The following is a 17,542-nucleotide window of genomic DNA, read 5'->3' as shown; positions in this document are numbered from 1 at the left end:
ATTTGATGATAGTGAAGTATTATTATTATGAGATATGATAAAGGTATGACAATAATGCTAGGAAAAAAGAACTCTTATCTTTTAGGTAAACATACTGGTATGCTTGTGGGTGAAATGATATGAAGTTTGGGATTTTTACAGGTGAATATAAAATAAAAACAGTGGTCATGAGTTAATGATTACTGAAATTGGGTAATGAATTCATGGATTTTGTTTCAATATTTTTACTCCTTTTGTGTTTGTCTGAGACTTTCTACAATACAACATGCAATAATAATATAAAATTTTCTCTAAAAAACTTCAAGTATCTCCATCTTTAAGACTAAGCTCGAAAGGCATCTTCTATACTGAATGATCAATCCATGTGTAACACTGATGAAGTTACTGTGCCTTGTATGTTGTTTATTTCACAATCACCTGATCTGCTTCAGTGATACTTGTCTTGCAACTTCAACATATATTTGTTTATATTAGTCAATGTTTCTGATGTGCTTTTACATAACAATTGAATATTTTAATCTTTTTATGATTAAAACAAGAGATCTTCTCTTTGAAACCTTTCCTGATCATTCACTCCATTATTTGCACCCCACCTGAACTCTGCATATACCACAGGGAACCCATAAACACTCTTGTGTTTATTTGTTCACTTATATTTAAGTGACATCAATGTGTAGCACGTGAAGAGCATTCAGTAAATAGTTGCGGTGGTGCTTGTTATAATCAGTCATTTCTCCCAGGCTACAAAACCAGCAGTGACTATATCTTACTTATCTTTGTATACTTGGCAATTATCTTAATACCTGGTACATTCTGAGTGCTCAATAAATATCCCTTAAGTGAATGAATGAATAAATGAAACTTAGGATTACTCTACTCATAGACCTATGCTGAGTCTGATAAAAAAACATCCATAAGACTTAGAAATGTAAATTAATTCATGCCTTAGAGTTTACCCCATGCTCCACAGTTCATTTGGTCAGAAACACACTCTTAGATTTAACACTTTGAGTGCAAATGACAGGGAAAAGCCAAATACTTTTTTCATTTTTGGCAAGCAATGCAATGTCCTCAATAGCCGTGAAAGTGAAAGTCGATCAGTCCATGGAATTCTCTAGGCCAGAATACTGGAGTGGGTAGCCTTTCCCTTCTCCAGGGGATCTTCCCAACCCAAGGATCAAACCCAGGTCCCCACATTGCAGGTGGATTATTTACCAGCTGAACCACAGGGGAAGTCCAATAGCCATCCCTTACCTTAGTTGTATCCTGAGACCCTCCCAACTGCAAACATACATTGTGGGGAAAGGCAAGTTAAAGGATGGGACATAGGATGGAGTGGAGCTCAGGGATTAGATCAGCGACAGAGTAAGTCTCCATGAATGGCTATTTCACCAAATTTTTGGTAATGTTTCTTAAAAGCTAAAAATACTTCATGACTTATTTTTTAGGCTGTGTCAAAACATTCCTGGCATAAAATGATTTGATCAAGGGACTTCCCTGGCAGTCCAATGGTTAAGACCCCGTGCTTCCAAGAAGGGGGCAAGAGTTGGATCCCTAACTAAGATCCCACATGCCGCACCATGAAGTTAAAAAAACAAACAAAATGATTTGATCAAGACATGTATTCAACTGTTCTCCACAATTACATTGCAAAGTAAACAGAGCCTGCCACCTCTGTTTTAAAGAAGAGGAAAATAAGGAAATTTACCCTTCACTTGGATAGGATTTCAAATTGGGAGATTTAATTTTTTCAAATGCGGCCTACTGGGATACTAATGTTATGTAATTACTGCCAAGAAACAACTGTTTGCTTTATTTATTTATTGTAAAGTAAAAAAAAAAAAAAATAGCTTTATTGCTTTGCCAGGCAAATGGGGCATCAGGTGATGATGGGAGAACTGTGACCTTCTCTGGAATGAAGAGTGCTCCATCAAGTAGTTAACATCTTCAGTTTGGTGGGGTTTTTAGTTCTACAGACGATCTCAAATATATTATGTGTTTCCCTTGAGGGGGAACCTGGACCCTGCCCCCAAGGCTGCATTACTGTTTCTTGACAACTATTTGTTTTAAAGTAGGTGCTAGATCCAAAGTACTCTTTAGATTCTTAAAGTATTTGAGTGATATCCAAACCCAAAGCCCTTCAGAATGAGGGAGATTTGTTTGTTAGCTTGCTTGCTTGTTTATTTATTTTTAGGTACTTGAACAACTAACTTGCTCCTTGAAAAGCAGGGATACAGAAATCAAAGGCCTGATTGTGCTGAATTCTTCTCTGTGATCATTATTCAGACTAGTTCCCAGCATGCCACAGTCCAAAGGAAAGGGTCCAAGATCTGTTTAAAACTCAGAGACTAAACAACTTACTCAGCACCCTGCTCACATTATTAGTGTTGCTTGTATTCATTATTTTAAAGTCTTTTTTTGCTAGCTCCTTTCATGCAATAATCTTAGGCTTCTGGAAATATTCTCGAAATATAGGAAGCACCTCCCTGACCTGGTTATGATGAAAAATGCTTTTCATGACTATCCCGTCTCTTCAAGGAACCTTGAAACAACCAAGTTCTTAGACATAATTGAATCCCAGGGAAGAATTTTACAGAAGTGCAGCTTCCTCCCCCCCACCCCCATCCCATTTCCCCTTTTTCCTTTCTTTCTTTGAAGAGGGGTTTCCCATCATGAGAAAGGGAAATTTTTTTTATCGAAATTGGCTCCTCCTGCTGCTCACCTACCCCTGAGTGTTGAGGATATTCACTCTTAGGGGAACAAGCAATAGTGGGGGGGTGGGGGGGCAATGGTGTGTGTGTGTGTAGGGGGGGGACAGGCAATGATGTGTGTGTGTGTGTTCTGTTTCAGCATCTAGGAGAGTGACTGTGTTGCAGCAATCTATTTGAAAGAATGTTCCCTAAATATCCCAATTAAAAAGACTCCATAGAGCTGAGACAAGAGCACCAAGAGAGCCCTGGTATGTCAACCCAAATTACAAAAGGCACAGCTTTTCTAAGAATATAAGAATTATATCTGTCTTTTAGGTACAGACAGTGGAATGGAAAGGACTTTTTGGAGAAGATATCCCAGAATAATTTCAAAGCAGAACCCTTTGCCTAAGGTTATCTAGCTTTCCTTAACAGGTGCACAGGCAGAGAAGGCACTTGGTCCCTGAGGTAACATTTACTTGCAAGGTTAGGACAATGATGTCCACGACCCTGATTGCAGGATCAGCCCTAGGACTGCGGCACAGAAAATACGCTAGCCCGTCTGTCGTCCCTCCCCCGCTTCCATTCGTGGAGAGAATTGGAGTAGCTTTGGAGTTGCTGACGCCATCCCTTCCCGCCTCTGACTCTCAGAGAGCATGCGCTTCCATCCTCACTTCCTCTCAAGGAGGGAGCGAGAATAAGGCGACGCCCAAGCCGACCCGCTGCCCGCTCTTGTCACAGGAACTTCAGCACCCACGGGACGGACAGCGCTCTCCTCCACCTGGAGGAGACCTGAGTCCCGAGCGCCCACTGTCTAATTAATCCCTTTACTCCGGAGCCCAGCAGAGCTCCACTAGACGCAGATCCCCGCCACTAGCCCTCCCCGCGCCCACTCTCCTAGCTTTTCCTGTTTTTACTCCTCCTTTTCATTCATAACAAAAGCTACAGCTCCAGGAGCCCGGCGCCAGGCTGTTTCCGAAGCCAAGCGTGGAAGAATGGGTTTCCTTTGGACCGGCACTTGGATTGTGGTATTGATGCTCCACAGCAGCCCAATTCAGGCTTTCCCCAAACCGGCAGGTAGCCAAGGTACGTGGACCCTTTTCTTCCCACCTCCTTTCTATTTTGCTACGGAAGGTAAAGCTTGATATAATGCGCGAGCTGTATATCACCGTGCCTCATTTTCTGATCACATGATATCCACGCACATTGACAAAGAAATCGGTTAGAACTTAGAGCCAGAAGACAGATTTTCCTCACTTTTTAAATGATAGAGCAGTAACATGGATTGTTTTGAAAAATCTTATTTTGAAATTGGGAGGGGGTGGCTTTTCCGTCTATTAAAGTGGTTTCGTTGTTTGTTTGTTTTTTTCCCTAGTCATCTTACAACCTTTCTCAGATTTTCTGTTCATAACATGTTCAATGTGTGATAAAAAAAGCTTTTAATGTGCCAACAATTCCAATCCAAATTATGCTCTGTCTCCTTGAAAACAGCTGGTAAACCAAGTGTTAGAACTCTGTTAGATTTCTGGTCAGCAAAAAAAAAAAAAAAGTGTAATTCTATACACTGGGATAATAAGCAAGGCAACGCTGATAATCATTTTTATTGTATAATCTTATAATTTTTGTCAATGTATATTTTTGTTTCACAGTCATCCAAAAATATTTCTATTTTCTTTTTTGAAGATTTTATTTAATGAGACACATTGTCTTTCGAATACACAATTAAATTTGCATTTGTGTGTGTTTATTCTAGACAAACCCCTACATAATAGAGAATTGAGTGCAGAAAGACCTTTGAATGAGCAGGTAGGTCAGAAGTAAATGTTATTTCATTTTATTTTAGTTATACTATTTAATGTAATCATGCTGTGACCTTTTAGCCATTTTGAATTCACAGACCTCAAAACTTAATAATAAACTGACTGAAATTATGATGGGAAATATAATTTTGGTAATTTCTGTATCCTGACAGTTGAATATAGAGAGTTCTGTATAAAACAAAGAGCTGACTGCATAAAAATCCAGTAAGCTCAACATCGCATCCACTCTATTGTAAGATTTCTTAACTTATCAGAGATTTATCTTTTACCAATATTATCAGAGAAGGGAATTAATATTTATAGACTATTTGTTCTTTTATTTCATTTAATCTTTATGACAATACTTTGAGATAAAAAATATTATTTATATCCTACAAACAATAAAACTAAATCCCACAAGGATTAAATTATTTAGCTATCATATTTGGTAAGTGGTAGAGCAATGATTTAAAACCGGGTCTTTCTCCTGTTTGTTTCACAGATTGCTGAAGCAGAAGCAGACGAGATTAAAAAAACGTACCCTCCAGGTAATAAGAAATTAGTTGATGTTAATTTAAATAATGTAGGCCGTGAGAAGCTTAACTAAAATGGATGTGCTGGGCTTGGGGGCTTTTCTTCCAGAAAACAAGCCAGGTGAAAGCAATTATTCCTTTGTTGATAACTTGAACCTGCTAAAGGCCATAACAGAAAAGGAAAAAAATGAGAAAGAAAGACAATCTGTAAAAATTTCCCCAAATGATAATAAATTGAATGTGGAAGATGTTGATTCAACCAAGAATCGAAGACTGATTGATGATTATGATTCTACTAAGAGTGGACTGGACCGTAAATTTCAAGGTAAATGAAGAAAAAGAATGTTTGCTATCTATTTTCTCTAATCTGTAGTTTCCCATTATAGGTAAGAGAAAGTCCTATACTTTGAAAATCTCTCTTACACACTCACAATCCTTTATTAGTCCATGTCCAAAATTGAGAAAAGGCCCAAACTTAATTGATATCATGCACAATTCCAGCTCCACAGAAGCCCAGGTTTTATTGTCTCTTTAAAGGGTCCTTTGAGTTCATTTTAACATTCTAATTTATTTTAACTATAAATACAAAATATCATAACTCCCATATAATTAAATCAACAAAATACCTGACACACACAATTCAAGGTGAAATACTTATTACTCCCTTTCCAGTGTTCTCTTCCTAGCTATAGCCTGTCTCCCTAGGCATTCTAACCTTTCCATGGCTTCAGTTCCCATCTATATCCTGATGTCTCATATCACTAGCCAGACTTCTCTGAACTATAGACCGATAACTGTCTACCAACTTAACATCTTCCCTTTGAAGTCTCAGAAGCACCTCAAACTTAACATGTCCAATGTTAAACTCATAATTTCTGTAAACCTTATTAATTTAGCCCTCTTTCCTCTAGGAAAGGCACTACTATACATCCTATTTTTCAAGACAAATCTAGGAGTCAAACCATTATTTTCCTTACCCCTCACATTCTAATCCATCAGTCGTATCATTTTTACTTCCTATGTGTCATCTCAATTTTTTTCCTCTGTTACTAATCACCTGCATCCTTTTCCAAGCTCCAATCATATCTCACTTGAACTACAGCATAATCTTTTAATGGATCTTCCAGCATTCGCTCTGACCCCCTCCAGCTTATTCATGTAGCAGCCAGAGTGATCTATTCAACACACAAACATGAGCATGTCACTCTTTGGCATAAAACCTGCTAATAGATTCCCATTTCTCAGGATAAAACCGAAAATCCTTAATGTGTCATCTACAGTCTTACCTGGACTGTCTACTTCTCTGGTTTATCCAGCACATGATCTGATAGAAACCTTGTTTCTTTCCAACATGGCACTGATCGCAGTTTGTAATTTTACATCCCTGAGTGTGACTACTTATGATTTATCTTTGTCTCCTAAAATAAACTGAAAACTCAGTGAGAGTAGAAAGACTATAGTCCCAGTGTCTGGAGCTCATGAACTGATAAATGAACAAATGCACAAATAAGGGAATACATGAGGGAGTAAATTAAATATTGTCCTGAGGCATTGAGATCTGCCTCAATTCCTCAGTGTGTCTTCCATTCTGAGTACTGGTTCTTAGGAGTGACTATAGATTTTCTTATGTGTCTTAATTCTCTTCCATGGGCCACAAGAGAAATATACTGATTATCTCTGCCAGAAAACAACTACTAATTAGACTTTTATAGGCTATCATAGCCTGAGGAGAATTGTGTTGTATATGTATGGGGTAGGGGAGATGGTCTATATTTTTATACATTTCATGTTGTGTACTACATGAAAAAGTTTTTTTGAATTCTACTCTTTTTAACCTAAAATATTTGGGCTAGCAATAAATGGGTACTGGGTATAGCTGCATGTGAAACAGATTCAACCACTTGGGTTGAGTTGACCGTTTAATAAAAATATAAAAATCATCTAATGTTTGTCTGTTTTTTGGTCAGATGGGTTGTGCATGCAGACAGAGGTAGATCTGTTTGTGATCTGATCACTAACTGAGCACCTTATTTTTAACATTGTTCAGCATTTTATTAACATCCCAAATAGATTCTAAACTATCAAATGCTAGGCTGATGGCTCTATGCTTGCCCTAGAGGTCATTTTAAGTCCACTTGAGTATATATAGAAGATTCTTGGAGAGAATGGTTTATGAGTAAATTGTTAATCTTCTCTCATACCCTGGTAATCCTGGAACCAGAAGGTTTGGGACCACCCAGGTGACTAGAGCCTCAGACGTGCAAACTTTCATCCAATAGAGAGGCCAAGGGGCCTAACTTCTGCAGGGCACTTTTACACCTTTAGGAAACCTCTGAATGAGCTTGTGCTGGAGAACCCAACAACTCTCCTTCTTGGTGTTTTCTGCAGTATGTGTGAGTTAGGATTTTTCCAAGTTTCTTTTAAGAAATATTGCTTTGGGGCTTCTCTGTGCATTCACCAAACAAATATTCATTGAGAAATTACTAATTATCAGACTATGAGCTAGACAGTAAGCTCTGTGTAGTTAGGGACCATGTCTAAACTATTTATCACTGTATTTCCAGTCTCAGCCCCTATTAAGACTTTAATACTAACATATTGAATAAATGAATGTTAAGTGCCATATTAGTTGCTGAAAATTCAAACTCAACTGGGCAGATGATGGAACAAGGCCCTTTTATATCCACTTAGAACTGGAGCTGCTTTAAAAAGTTATAAATGTTGAACTCATGTTTGCTTCCCCTCTGAGGTCTATATAGGAGGGTGAAATACCCCTTCATGAGCAGTAGAGAAGTCATTCTGAGTAATTCTTTCCATTGTGGAGGAGCAGGGGAAATCACAGAAGGCAAGGAGCATTGCCCCACAGTTCAGCTATTAACCCCGTCTAGCCAACCTGCACTAGGGGAGATCTGAATTCTTGGCTCCAGAGAATCCAGCAGTGCGGGGAGGAAAGAGGCTACTTCTTTAGAGTCTTGCTAATGTTCTCTCTGTAGTGAATTAAATGAACTTAAAAGCAGCTGTTGCAGTTATTTTCCAGCTTCAGCAGGCAATCACTATTCTTCCTTTTTCAGATCCCAAGGGATAAATGGGAAGGGAAATAAATTCTTCTGCCTTTCCCTAGGCCTGGGTAGTTTCTGCTATACTTACTCCCCAGAGTCTGACTTGCAACCCACAAATGGACAAATCAGACCTAAGTGACAGTGAATCTCTGCTCTGGAAAAAATGGATGAGGAACCCAATTTTCAGTCAGCCAGGAGGGGAGCTGATTTTACAGGGTTTTCTAAGGGACTTTCTTGCTTGTTAGTCACTCTCGTACATAGGACTCAAAGGCCTTGCAGCTTACTGCTTGGCCTGCGATTCAGCAATAATACACTGTCAGAGCACTCCCAGCCCTCCATGGGTAATCACCCTGCTCACTTTCCTAAGCTTTCTTCCAAACAACACAAAGATGATATTCTGCCTGAGGCTGCATACCCTTCCATCTTTGCAGAGTCTGGAAAAATCTATGAATCCCCACGAGCTACAGAAGAAAAAGATAGAACCAGAATAGAATTATGTACTAGGTTCTTCTTTCTTTGGGTGGATATGTTCAGAATTCTTTGGACAGAATTTGGCTAGGGATTCAATGTCTATTTTCTCTAGAAGATAACTGCAGTTCCTTTATTTCAGGTGCAAATCCACTGTCCATAGTAATACAACTACATTAACTTTTGTATGATACTTGGCAATTTAAAAGGTGCTTTTACATCTTATCTCATTTGGTCCTCAGAATCCCATGAAATACATGCTGTTAATAACTTCCTTTATAGTGGTCCAAGAATACATAAATAACAAGAGAGATCATTGGAGCTAAATTTCTGATCTTTCCAAGCTGCCTAGAGGTGACAAGAGGAGTTAAGTGCCTTGTAAACTTGCACATATGACTATCCTGTTCCAGGGGGTATAGACTGTTGTTCAATTGCTCAGTTGTGTCCAACTCTTTGCTACCCCATGGCCTGCAGCACTCCAGGCTTCCCTGTCCTTTACTGTCTCCCAGAGTTTGCTCAAACTCATGTCCTTTGAGTCAATGATGTAATATAGATTGGAAAAGACCAGTTGCTTCCTGGGAGTGCTCTGTGGGACATGGTGCCATTCTTCCTTGCCACCAACTCTACTGTATCCTTCCACTGTATGCCACCAAATCTACTGTTTCCTCAGGATGGGCCCTTGCTTTAGTCTGGAGTGGTCCTGCCAAACGTACTCCCAGGAAAGCCAAGCACACATGTCAGCAAGCTTATCTGGAGAGGTTTCCATAGATTTACATACTGTATTGTGCAAATCTGTTATCACATTTTAAAAGTTTAAATTTCAGGGACATAAAATAAGTTCCTTATTCTCTGGAGAAAGAGCTGTCACATTAAGCTGCCTTACATAAAGGCGCCCTGATACCTGTTCACAAGTGAACAGTTATTCCAAGTAAGTCACAAAATCTTCAGTACATACTCTTTGATTCTGGGTGTGAGGCAGGTTCCCCCTCCCCCAGCCCAGGAATTTGCCTGCAAAGGGAATACATGTGCAGATAATACCAGCCTACTCCTTGTGTGGAAATGGAATATCAAATTATGTAATATATAGAAGAGTGCTTTGAACAATACGGCATATTATCTATTGGTATTTTACTTTTGTACTATTAGCACTAAAAATGTTGTCTTCAGATCTTCCTTTTATAATCGCATAAGAAGCTTTCAGAATTTCCATTACCATCCTAGATTCTTGAAGTCAAATTTTATTTCAAACCAAGAGTTTACATGGACAAAGCCTCACCTTAAGTATATTCCAAACATACCTGAGTGTACAAGATTCAAATTATAAATCTAATGTAATCCAAGAAACAGGCCTGTGATCACCACAATGTGAAGTTGTGATTGTTCTGTCTAGATGACCCAGACGGCCTTCATCAACTTGATGGCACTCCTTTAACTGCTGAAGACATTGTCCAGAAAATTGCTACCAGGATTTATGAGGAAAACGACAGAGGAGTATTTGACAGGATCGTTTCCAAACTGCTGAATCTTGGCCTAGTAAGTCATATGCATGAGAACAAACCAAATTCGTACAGTTTGGAACATGCTAAGAAGCCAAACCACTTGATTCAAAGAGCCAAATGTCTATAATGTGTCTACTTTATACCAGTCACCATGAGTTTCGAGGACAAGTAAGACTCCATTCCTTCCCTCTAGGAATTTATGCTTTAGCAGAGGCACTAGACAAGCACACACATTCTCACACTACAAGTTGTGTAAGAACCATCAGCATGATTTAGTATGCCAGAAGGTGGGTTATATCCAGTTAAGCAATAAGGAGAAGATTCAGAGGAGGAGGTGTTTGAAGTGAGTTTAGAAGGATGGTTAGGATTTAACCAGCAGAAATGTTTTAAAAATGTGTGAGCTGAGAAAGAAATAAGATGTGCAAAGCCATGCAATGATTGGGAAGCCCTACACAATCTAATCTGACCCTGACCCTGCCCCATCTTGGTTCCCAGGCACATTAACACAGTCCTGGCAGGCTTTGCTAAGTCACTTCAGCCGTGTCCAACTCTGTGCAACCCCATAGATGGCAGGCCACCAGACTCCCCCGTCCCTGGGATTCTCCAGGCAAGAACACTAGAGTGGGTTGCCATTTCCTTCTCCAATGCATGAAAGTGAAAAGTGAAAGTGAAGTTGCTAAGTCGTGTCAGACTCTTCGAGACCCCATGGACTGCAGCCTACCAGGCTCCTTCATCCATGGGATTTTCTAGGCAAGAGTACTGTAGTGAGGTGCCATTGCCTTATCCATGGCAGACTTTAGGAGGGCGCTAAATTTGCAGGTTTCAACAGTTGCCTACCATGACCTGCACCTGAGGGTTGAGAAACAACTTGAGGATTGTTTTCTGTGGGTTCCAACAGTAAAGACGGCCTCTTCCCAGGAGTGCTGGGCAGTCACTGTGACAGTCAGTGTGTACTAGGGGCATAAACAAGGGATGTTCAGAAGATGGACCAGAACATTCTCTTGTCTTCTAAAAATATGTGTTCAGGTAAAGAGTTTAGTATTTTTAAACCACAAAAATAGAACTAAGTTATATATATTTTGACTTTTTGTAACAGATTACAGAAAGCCAGGCACACACATTGGAAGATGAAGTTGCAGAGGTTTTACAAAAATTGATCTCTAAGGAAGCCAATAATTATGAAGAGGAACTCAATAAACCAACAAGCAAGACTGAGAGTCAGACTGGGAAAATACCAGAGAAAGTGGTAAGTATATGCAAATACATATGCATCAATTATATATGTGTGTATACACATGTGCATGGATGTGTGTACTTGGATTTGTATATAATTAATACAGTTCAGTTCAGTTCAGTCAGTCGTGTCCGACTCTTTGCGACCCCATGAATCGCAACATGCCAGGCCTCCCTGTCCATCACCAACTCCCGGAGTTCACTCAAACTCACATCCGTTGAGTCGGTGATGCCATCCAGCCATCTCATCCTCTGTCATCCCCTTCTCCTCCTGCCCCCAATCCCTCCCAGCATCAGAGTCTTTTCCAATGAGTCAACTCTTCACATGAGGTGGCCAAAGTACTGGAGTTTCAGCTTTAGCATCATTCCTTCCAAAGAACACCCAGGACTGATCTCCTTTAGAATGGACTAGTTGGATCTCCTTGCAGACCAAGGGACTCTCAAGAGTCTTCTCCAACACCACAGTTCAAAAACATCAATTCTTCAGCGCTCAGCTTTCTTCACAGTCCAACTCTCACATCCATACATGACCACTGGAAAAACCATAGCCTTGACTAGACAGACCTTTGTTGGCAAAGTAATGTCTCTGCTTTTGAATATGCTATCTAGGTTGGTCATAAATTTCCTTCCAAGGAGTAAGCGTCTTTTAATTTCATGGCTGCAGTCACCATCTGCAGTGATTTTGGAGCCCCCCAAAATAAAGTCTGACACTGTTTCCACTGTTTCCGCATCTATTTCCCATGAAGTGATGGGACCAGATGCCATAATCTTCGTTTTCTGAATGTTGACCTTTAAGCCAACTTTTTTACTCTCCTCTTTCACTTTCATCAAGAGGCTTTTTAGTTCCTCTTCACTTTCTGCCATAAGAAATTTCTGCCATAATTAATACAATCCTTGTGTAATTAATACTTTAGCTGGTGCCAAATAAGATTTGGGGTATGTGAAATTTTTAGTCCACTTAAAATATATTTTAATGAAACACCAATGAGTTAAAAGATATAAATGAACTCCGCTTTGAAAATAATGTAAAAAGTCATGTTATATTACATAGTAAAGATTATGTCCTATACCCCAGAGTAAAATAACACATATTATGTGAAATGGTTATCTCACGTACAATTCATATAATCCCAGTGCACTGGATTCAAATGTTTCACAACTCTTGGTATCCAACTTCTGTTCACAGTGGATGTCATCATTTGCCCTCAACACCCCCCCCATAAAAAAAAAAAAAAAAACTGGATTGATTTGATATTTTTCCACACCAGCTTTTTTTAAACTTTTTATTTTGTATCAGGGTATAGCCGATTAACAATGTTGTGATAGTTTCAAGTGGGCAGCAAACGGACTGCCATACATATACGGGTATCTATTTTCCCCCAAACTCCACTCTCAGCCGGGCTGCCATATAACATTGAGCAGAGTTATCTGTGCTATACAGTAGGTGCTTATTGGTTATCCATTTTAAATACAGCAGGCCTCACCAACTTTTTATTCTGCAGAGCTAGTTGCCTCACGCTGCCGCTCCGTCTACCCTGTGCCCTTCCACCTGCTGCTTCCTCCTTCCATTGACTCAGGGGTCTGTGTCATCCTTTACTGAGATTTGTCATCCTGAAATCTTTCATCTCCCTCGACTCCTTACCTCTTCATCTTTTCTTTGGCCTTAGCCAAGCTACTAAAATCATTCACTCCTCCTCGAATTCTTTTAAACTTCTATTTGGAGCCAACCATAGGGGGTATAAGAGAATATCAAACTCCTCACCTCTCCTTTCATTTTCTTCACCAGAGTGCCCACACCCCATGACCCCTCATCCCCTCCAACACCTGATCACAAATACAAGGGAAAAGTGGCTTATGGACTTATGGTCCTGTTTTAGGGGAGGCTAGAGAACGGAAATTGGTATGAATTGTTCTGTTTTTACCAGCTAGGTTAAAAGCTCTCCTTTGTTCTCCCTACTTCCAATCTCCACCATTTATCATCTTTTAAAACAGCTTTGGAAGATCCATCTACCATAAAAAAATTTTCTAGACTTATCACATAACTCATGGCTTTCATTCAAGCTTACCAGTCTGAAGTAAAACTGACATAGCAATTTTCTTCCTTCACTCCCATTATGTACTCCTTACTTCTCACCTCTAAAATGTCCATATGCATTAATGAAAACAAAATTATTCTTCCAATAAATATTTATTGAGATACCAACTATGTACCAAGCACTGGGGTTACAATGCTCATTTAGAAAGGTATAATCCCTGTTTTCATGAAGCTTAAAGTCTAAAGGAAGAGGTAGATGGTCTTCAAATAGTCATGTATTTTAATTGCAACTGTGTTAAATGCTCTGAGAAAAGAAACATGGTTCTGTAAAACCTCATAAAAAAGGAACCTATCTTGGACTTAGGTTGGGGAGGCTTCCTGGAGGAGGTGACTTGAGCCAAAAACTGAAGTTAGGCATTAACTAAACTGAATAGGAATTAACAAGGGCAGGACTTGTTACTAACTGAATAGGAGTTAACTTGTGAGCATGAAAGGCAACCAAGAGAAGGATGTATGGAGTACCCAAATGACTGAAACCAGACAGTGTAGCTACTACGTATCTTTAAAAAAGATAACCTTGGCTACATCGTGGAAAATGCAGGGATGGGAATACATCAGAAGGTAGTTGTGTACCAGTTAGAAGGGAAGAAGTTAAGGCAGCTTGGACTAGAGTGGGGCAGTGAAGCAAGAAATGTATAAATTTGGGATAAACTTAGAAAGTGTGGCCAGTAAGGCTACTGATGGATCAAATGTAGGGAAATGAAGAGGAAGAGGCAAGCAAAGCTCTTACATTTCTGCCTAGTTCACTAAGTGGAGAATGGATCATTATGATAGGGAACATTGTCTACACATCAGGTCTGGGAAAAAAATCCTGTGTACCCTCCCAGACAGGCTTTAAAGTGTCACCCAGAAATCCCTAAGGTGTGACGTTCTGCTAGTATCAGACATTGTGACAGGCTTTCCTGTATCTTGGCACCATCCCTCTTGGCAGACTCTAAAACTCAAAGTTCCTTTCCTTAGTGAAAGGCAATTTTATGAAAAAACACTCATGAGTATTGGTGAAGGGAAACCTGGCCAGAACAGGAACCTGCCTATTCTCCCTGGAGCAGGATTCAGGGTCTTCAGGTAAAGCACCTGTCTCTAAATCTCAATGCCCTTCCCATGTGACTTGATGCCCACATGCCTGGAAAAGAGTTTGATCTTGTGAAAGAAGAGGTGTTCGTGCACTTTAAAATTCAAGAGCATCACAGACGAGTGTCCATTAGTTCTAACAAAATGTTTATTTTGTACTGATTTCCGCCCCCCTCCCCACAACTGGAGACTCCAATGGCAGCAATTCAAGATGCTTTTACTAATGGAGAAAATGATGAAACAGTATCTAACACCTTAACCTTGACAAACGGCTTGGAAAGGAGAACTAAAACCTACAGTGAAGACAACTTTGAGGAACTCCAGTATTTCCCAAACTTCTATGCACTACTGAAAAGTATTGATTCAGGTAAACATTTTTTTCTGATCATGTGAAACAGAAACAGTAATTCCAGGAAATGTGTGGGTGGGTTTTTTTTTCTTCCTGTTTTCAGTTTCTAAATTCAACCGTCAATGACATATATTACGGCCTTGGGGAAAATGGTTCTCATTGATTTTTTTCAAAAGAAGTGTACTAGTCATGGAAATATTTAGGAAAGGATAATCAGGAAAGGTGGGATTTCTGGATAATTTAATCTTCATGTTAACAGAGGGTGCATTTATTTGTTCAATAAACAGGTATTGAACACATGTTGTATTCCTGGTTTTGGAGAGAACCTTGTACCCATGTAGGGATGAATCAGAGAGCATTCCCGGCCTGACCCAGTTCAGCCAAAGATTTTATTGCAAACCTCTTTAAGGTTTTATTTTCCTCCTTCAGTAGAACAGTGTATGGAACATAATTTATTATTTTTAAATTATATAGAATTTTGCTTTTTAAGTATTTTCAACTTGTCTTCAAATGAATTGAAGTGAACTAAACATTGGACTAATAAAGGTCAGGAGCTCAAAACGCACTTGGGAAATGATTTGCTTTTCTAAAAAATGAAATCCTTAATGTAGTGTTCTCTTTTCTAAGTGCACCAAAATGAGTTGACTGAAGATTTCAGTTCATGTTTATTTTTGGTTAATCTGCAAGGAGGATAATAATGTGCCAATTCTCTGTTGTTATTATCTAGATAGATGCCCTGTACTGACTTATGGCTTTTCTTCCTCCTATTTAAAGATTCATCCCCAGACTGAACATTCGTAATAAAGATTTCTGTAATTGTAACGTATTTTCCCAAAGTGACCTTAGAGTGAGCTTTCATTTCTGGAGAACATCCTTTTGTCCTTCAGTCCCAGACATTGACCAGATGGCACCCAGCCCCCCTGCTGGTGTCTGCAGGGCTTATGCATCTTGAGGGTCCATTCTGAGCCATCCTGCCCTATTGGTTGGCAGATACCCAGCTCAGAACCTCTGTCATCTTGGTGAGTCACTTCTTGTCAGTGAAGTGCATCAGCATGATACTAAATATTTTTATGGATATGACCTTGAGAAAATAATGTGACTGCTGAAGTTATCGTTCACCTGCACTTCCCAGGACTTCTCTCCTCCATCTCTTCTCCCACCTTCCTCTCTCCCAAGTTTGTGACTTTTATATGGTAATTTTCAGATTCCATCGTATGAAATATTTTTTATTTTATGTGCTTTAATCTTTTCAGTTTCCTTGACCCCATTCTTTCTTGCCTTTATTTTTGTAAACTTTTAATTTAAATACTTATACTGAGGGCTTTGATACTACCCATCTTTTTCACTCAAGGCCTGAACCAATTGAGAAATAATTAAACAGAAAATGAAAGTATCTTCAATACTGATACAGACTAGGTTGTAGAATGTAGCTTAGTGTGAGAACCAGTGGTGGGCTTGCCTATTCCCTACCCCTCAGTCTACCTCTCAGAACAGCTCTAGTCCTAGAATAGTTGGAGTTTATAAAATAGGCCTGTTTTCCAGGTCCCTGCCTTCCACTGTTGCAAAGCAGTGGAAAGGAGATTCCAAATGCCCATCAGTCAAGAAATGTAGACTGATGGCTGTTGGCTACCAGCCCCATCTGTGAGAAGGCTGAAAAGGTGGGGGGAAAGACTAGAAGAAGTATGTAGAGAAAATCCTTCATGGCAGCAAAAAGAGTAGGGAAGCTGTCCTCTAGCAACATAGGTTTTCTTTTCTTCAAGGAAATAGATTTTTTTCCCCCCTGATTTTAGAATTAATGCAGCCACTGAACTACTATAGAATCACTGGTCACCTTGTTCTATCAAGATACAGAACAGTATGTCAAATATGAAGTTTCCAAGAAACGGTTAACAGTGGTTAATCTATAGGAAGTTAATCTATAGTGGTTTTGCCCATAGGAACTAAGCATTGCGGGGAGGGGGAAGAAGAGAATATTGTGTTCACTTTTTACTTCTGTACCATTGGAATATTTTCATGATTTGTGTATATTCTTTGAAATGAAATCGAGGTTGAAGGCAATATATACTCCTGTTAAAAAGTCAACCTTGCATTTAAAAACTAAACATACATGTGTGTTCCTATTTCAAGTATTAAGCTTGATTAATGAAAAGAGGTCATTCTTGTCCTCAAAAACATAAGAGTACAGAAGGGTTATTGAGTTACCAATCTTCTAACTTTCCTTTGAGTTTCTATTATTCCTGGTTGCAAACTATATCAATAAAATATTCTAGATTATGGTAAACCTCTTTGGAAAAGTTATAATTACTCATTTGTGAAAAAATTAAGTATATCAGTACATTGTCCTATATTCCCAGTCATGACGTGGGCTTTTCATAAATATATTTTAGCTATAAATGGCTTAGCTATAAATGTAGGGAGAAGTATTTCAATAAGATGCTGTACTTCATAAATTAACATTAAAAGATGAAACTATATGCCACCATTTAAAAAAAAATATTTTGTCCTTTTATATAGAAAAAGAGGCAAAAGAGAAAGAAACCCTGATTACTATCATGAAAACCTTGATTGACTTTGTGAAGATGATGGTAAAATATGGCACCATATCTCCAGAAGAAGGCGTCTCCTATCTTGGTGAGAGTCCTATCTCTTTTGTTTTCACAGGGGCTAGTTTTCTTTGTCCAAAATGAATGAGAGATTTGGGAATAATTATTTTACTAACTTGATCATTTATACCAAAATAGCCTGA

The 17,542-nt window shown here is 39.1% G+C and overlaps 1 protein-coding gene across 4 annotated transcripts in view; it reads left to right on the top strand.

Annotated features, from left to right (window-relative positions):
* Positions 1–3,363: 3,363 nt before the first annotated feature.
* The window catches only part of SCG3 (secretogranin III), a 37,935-nt gene continuing 23,756 nt past the window's right edge, over positions 3,364–17,542 (top strand). For 2 of the 4 annotated variants that reach the window (XM_024997570.2, XM_010809347.4), the window contains exons 1-7: positions 3,373–3,776; positions 4,444–4,496; positions 4,992–5,037; positions 9,940–10,082; positions 11,145–11,294; positions 14,637–14,814; positions 17,311–17,427. In XM_024997570.2, coding sequence (XP_024853338.1) covers positions 3,686–3,776; positions 4,444–4,496; positions 4,992–5,037; positions 9,940–10,082; positions 11,145–11,294; positions 14,637–14,814; positions 17,311–17,427 — 778 coding nt within the window. In that variant the 5' untranslated portion in view covers positions 3,373–3,685. 4 annotated transcript variants of the gene reach the window in all.

Source organism: Bos taurus, chromosome 10 (assembly GCF_002263795.3).
Source record: "Bos taurus isolate L1 Dominette 01449 registration number 42190680 breed Hereford chromosome 10, ARS-UCD2.0, whole genome shotgun sequence".
Classification (NCBI taxonomy): domain Eukaryota; kingdom Metazoa; phylum Chordata; class Mammalia; order Artiodactyla; family Bovidae; genus Bos; species Bos taurus.
The sequence above is the reverse complement of the archived record's forward strand: the minus strand, read 5'-3'. Positions and strand labels throughout refer to the sequence as shown.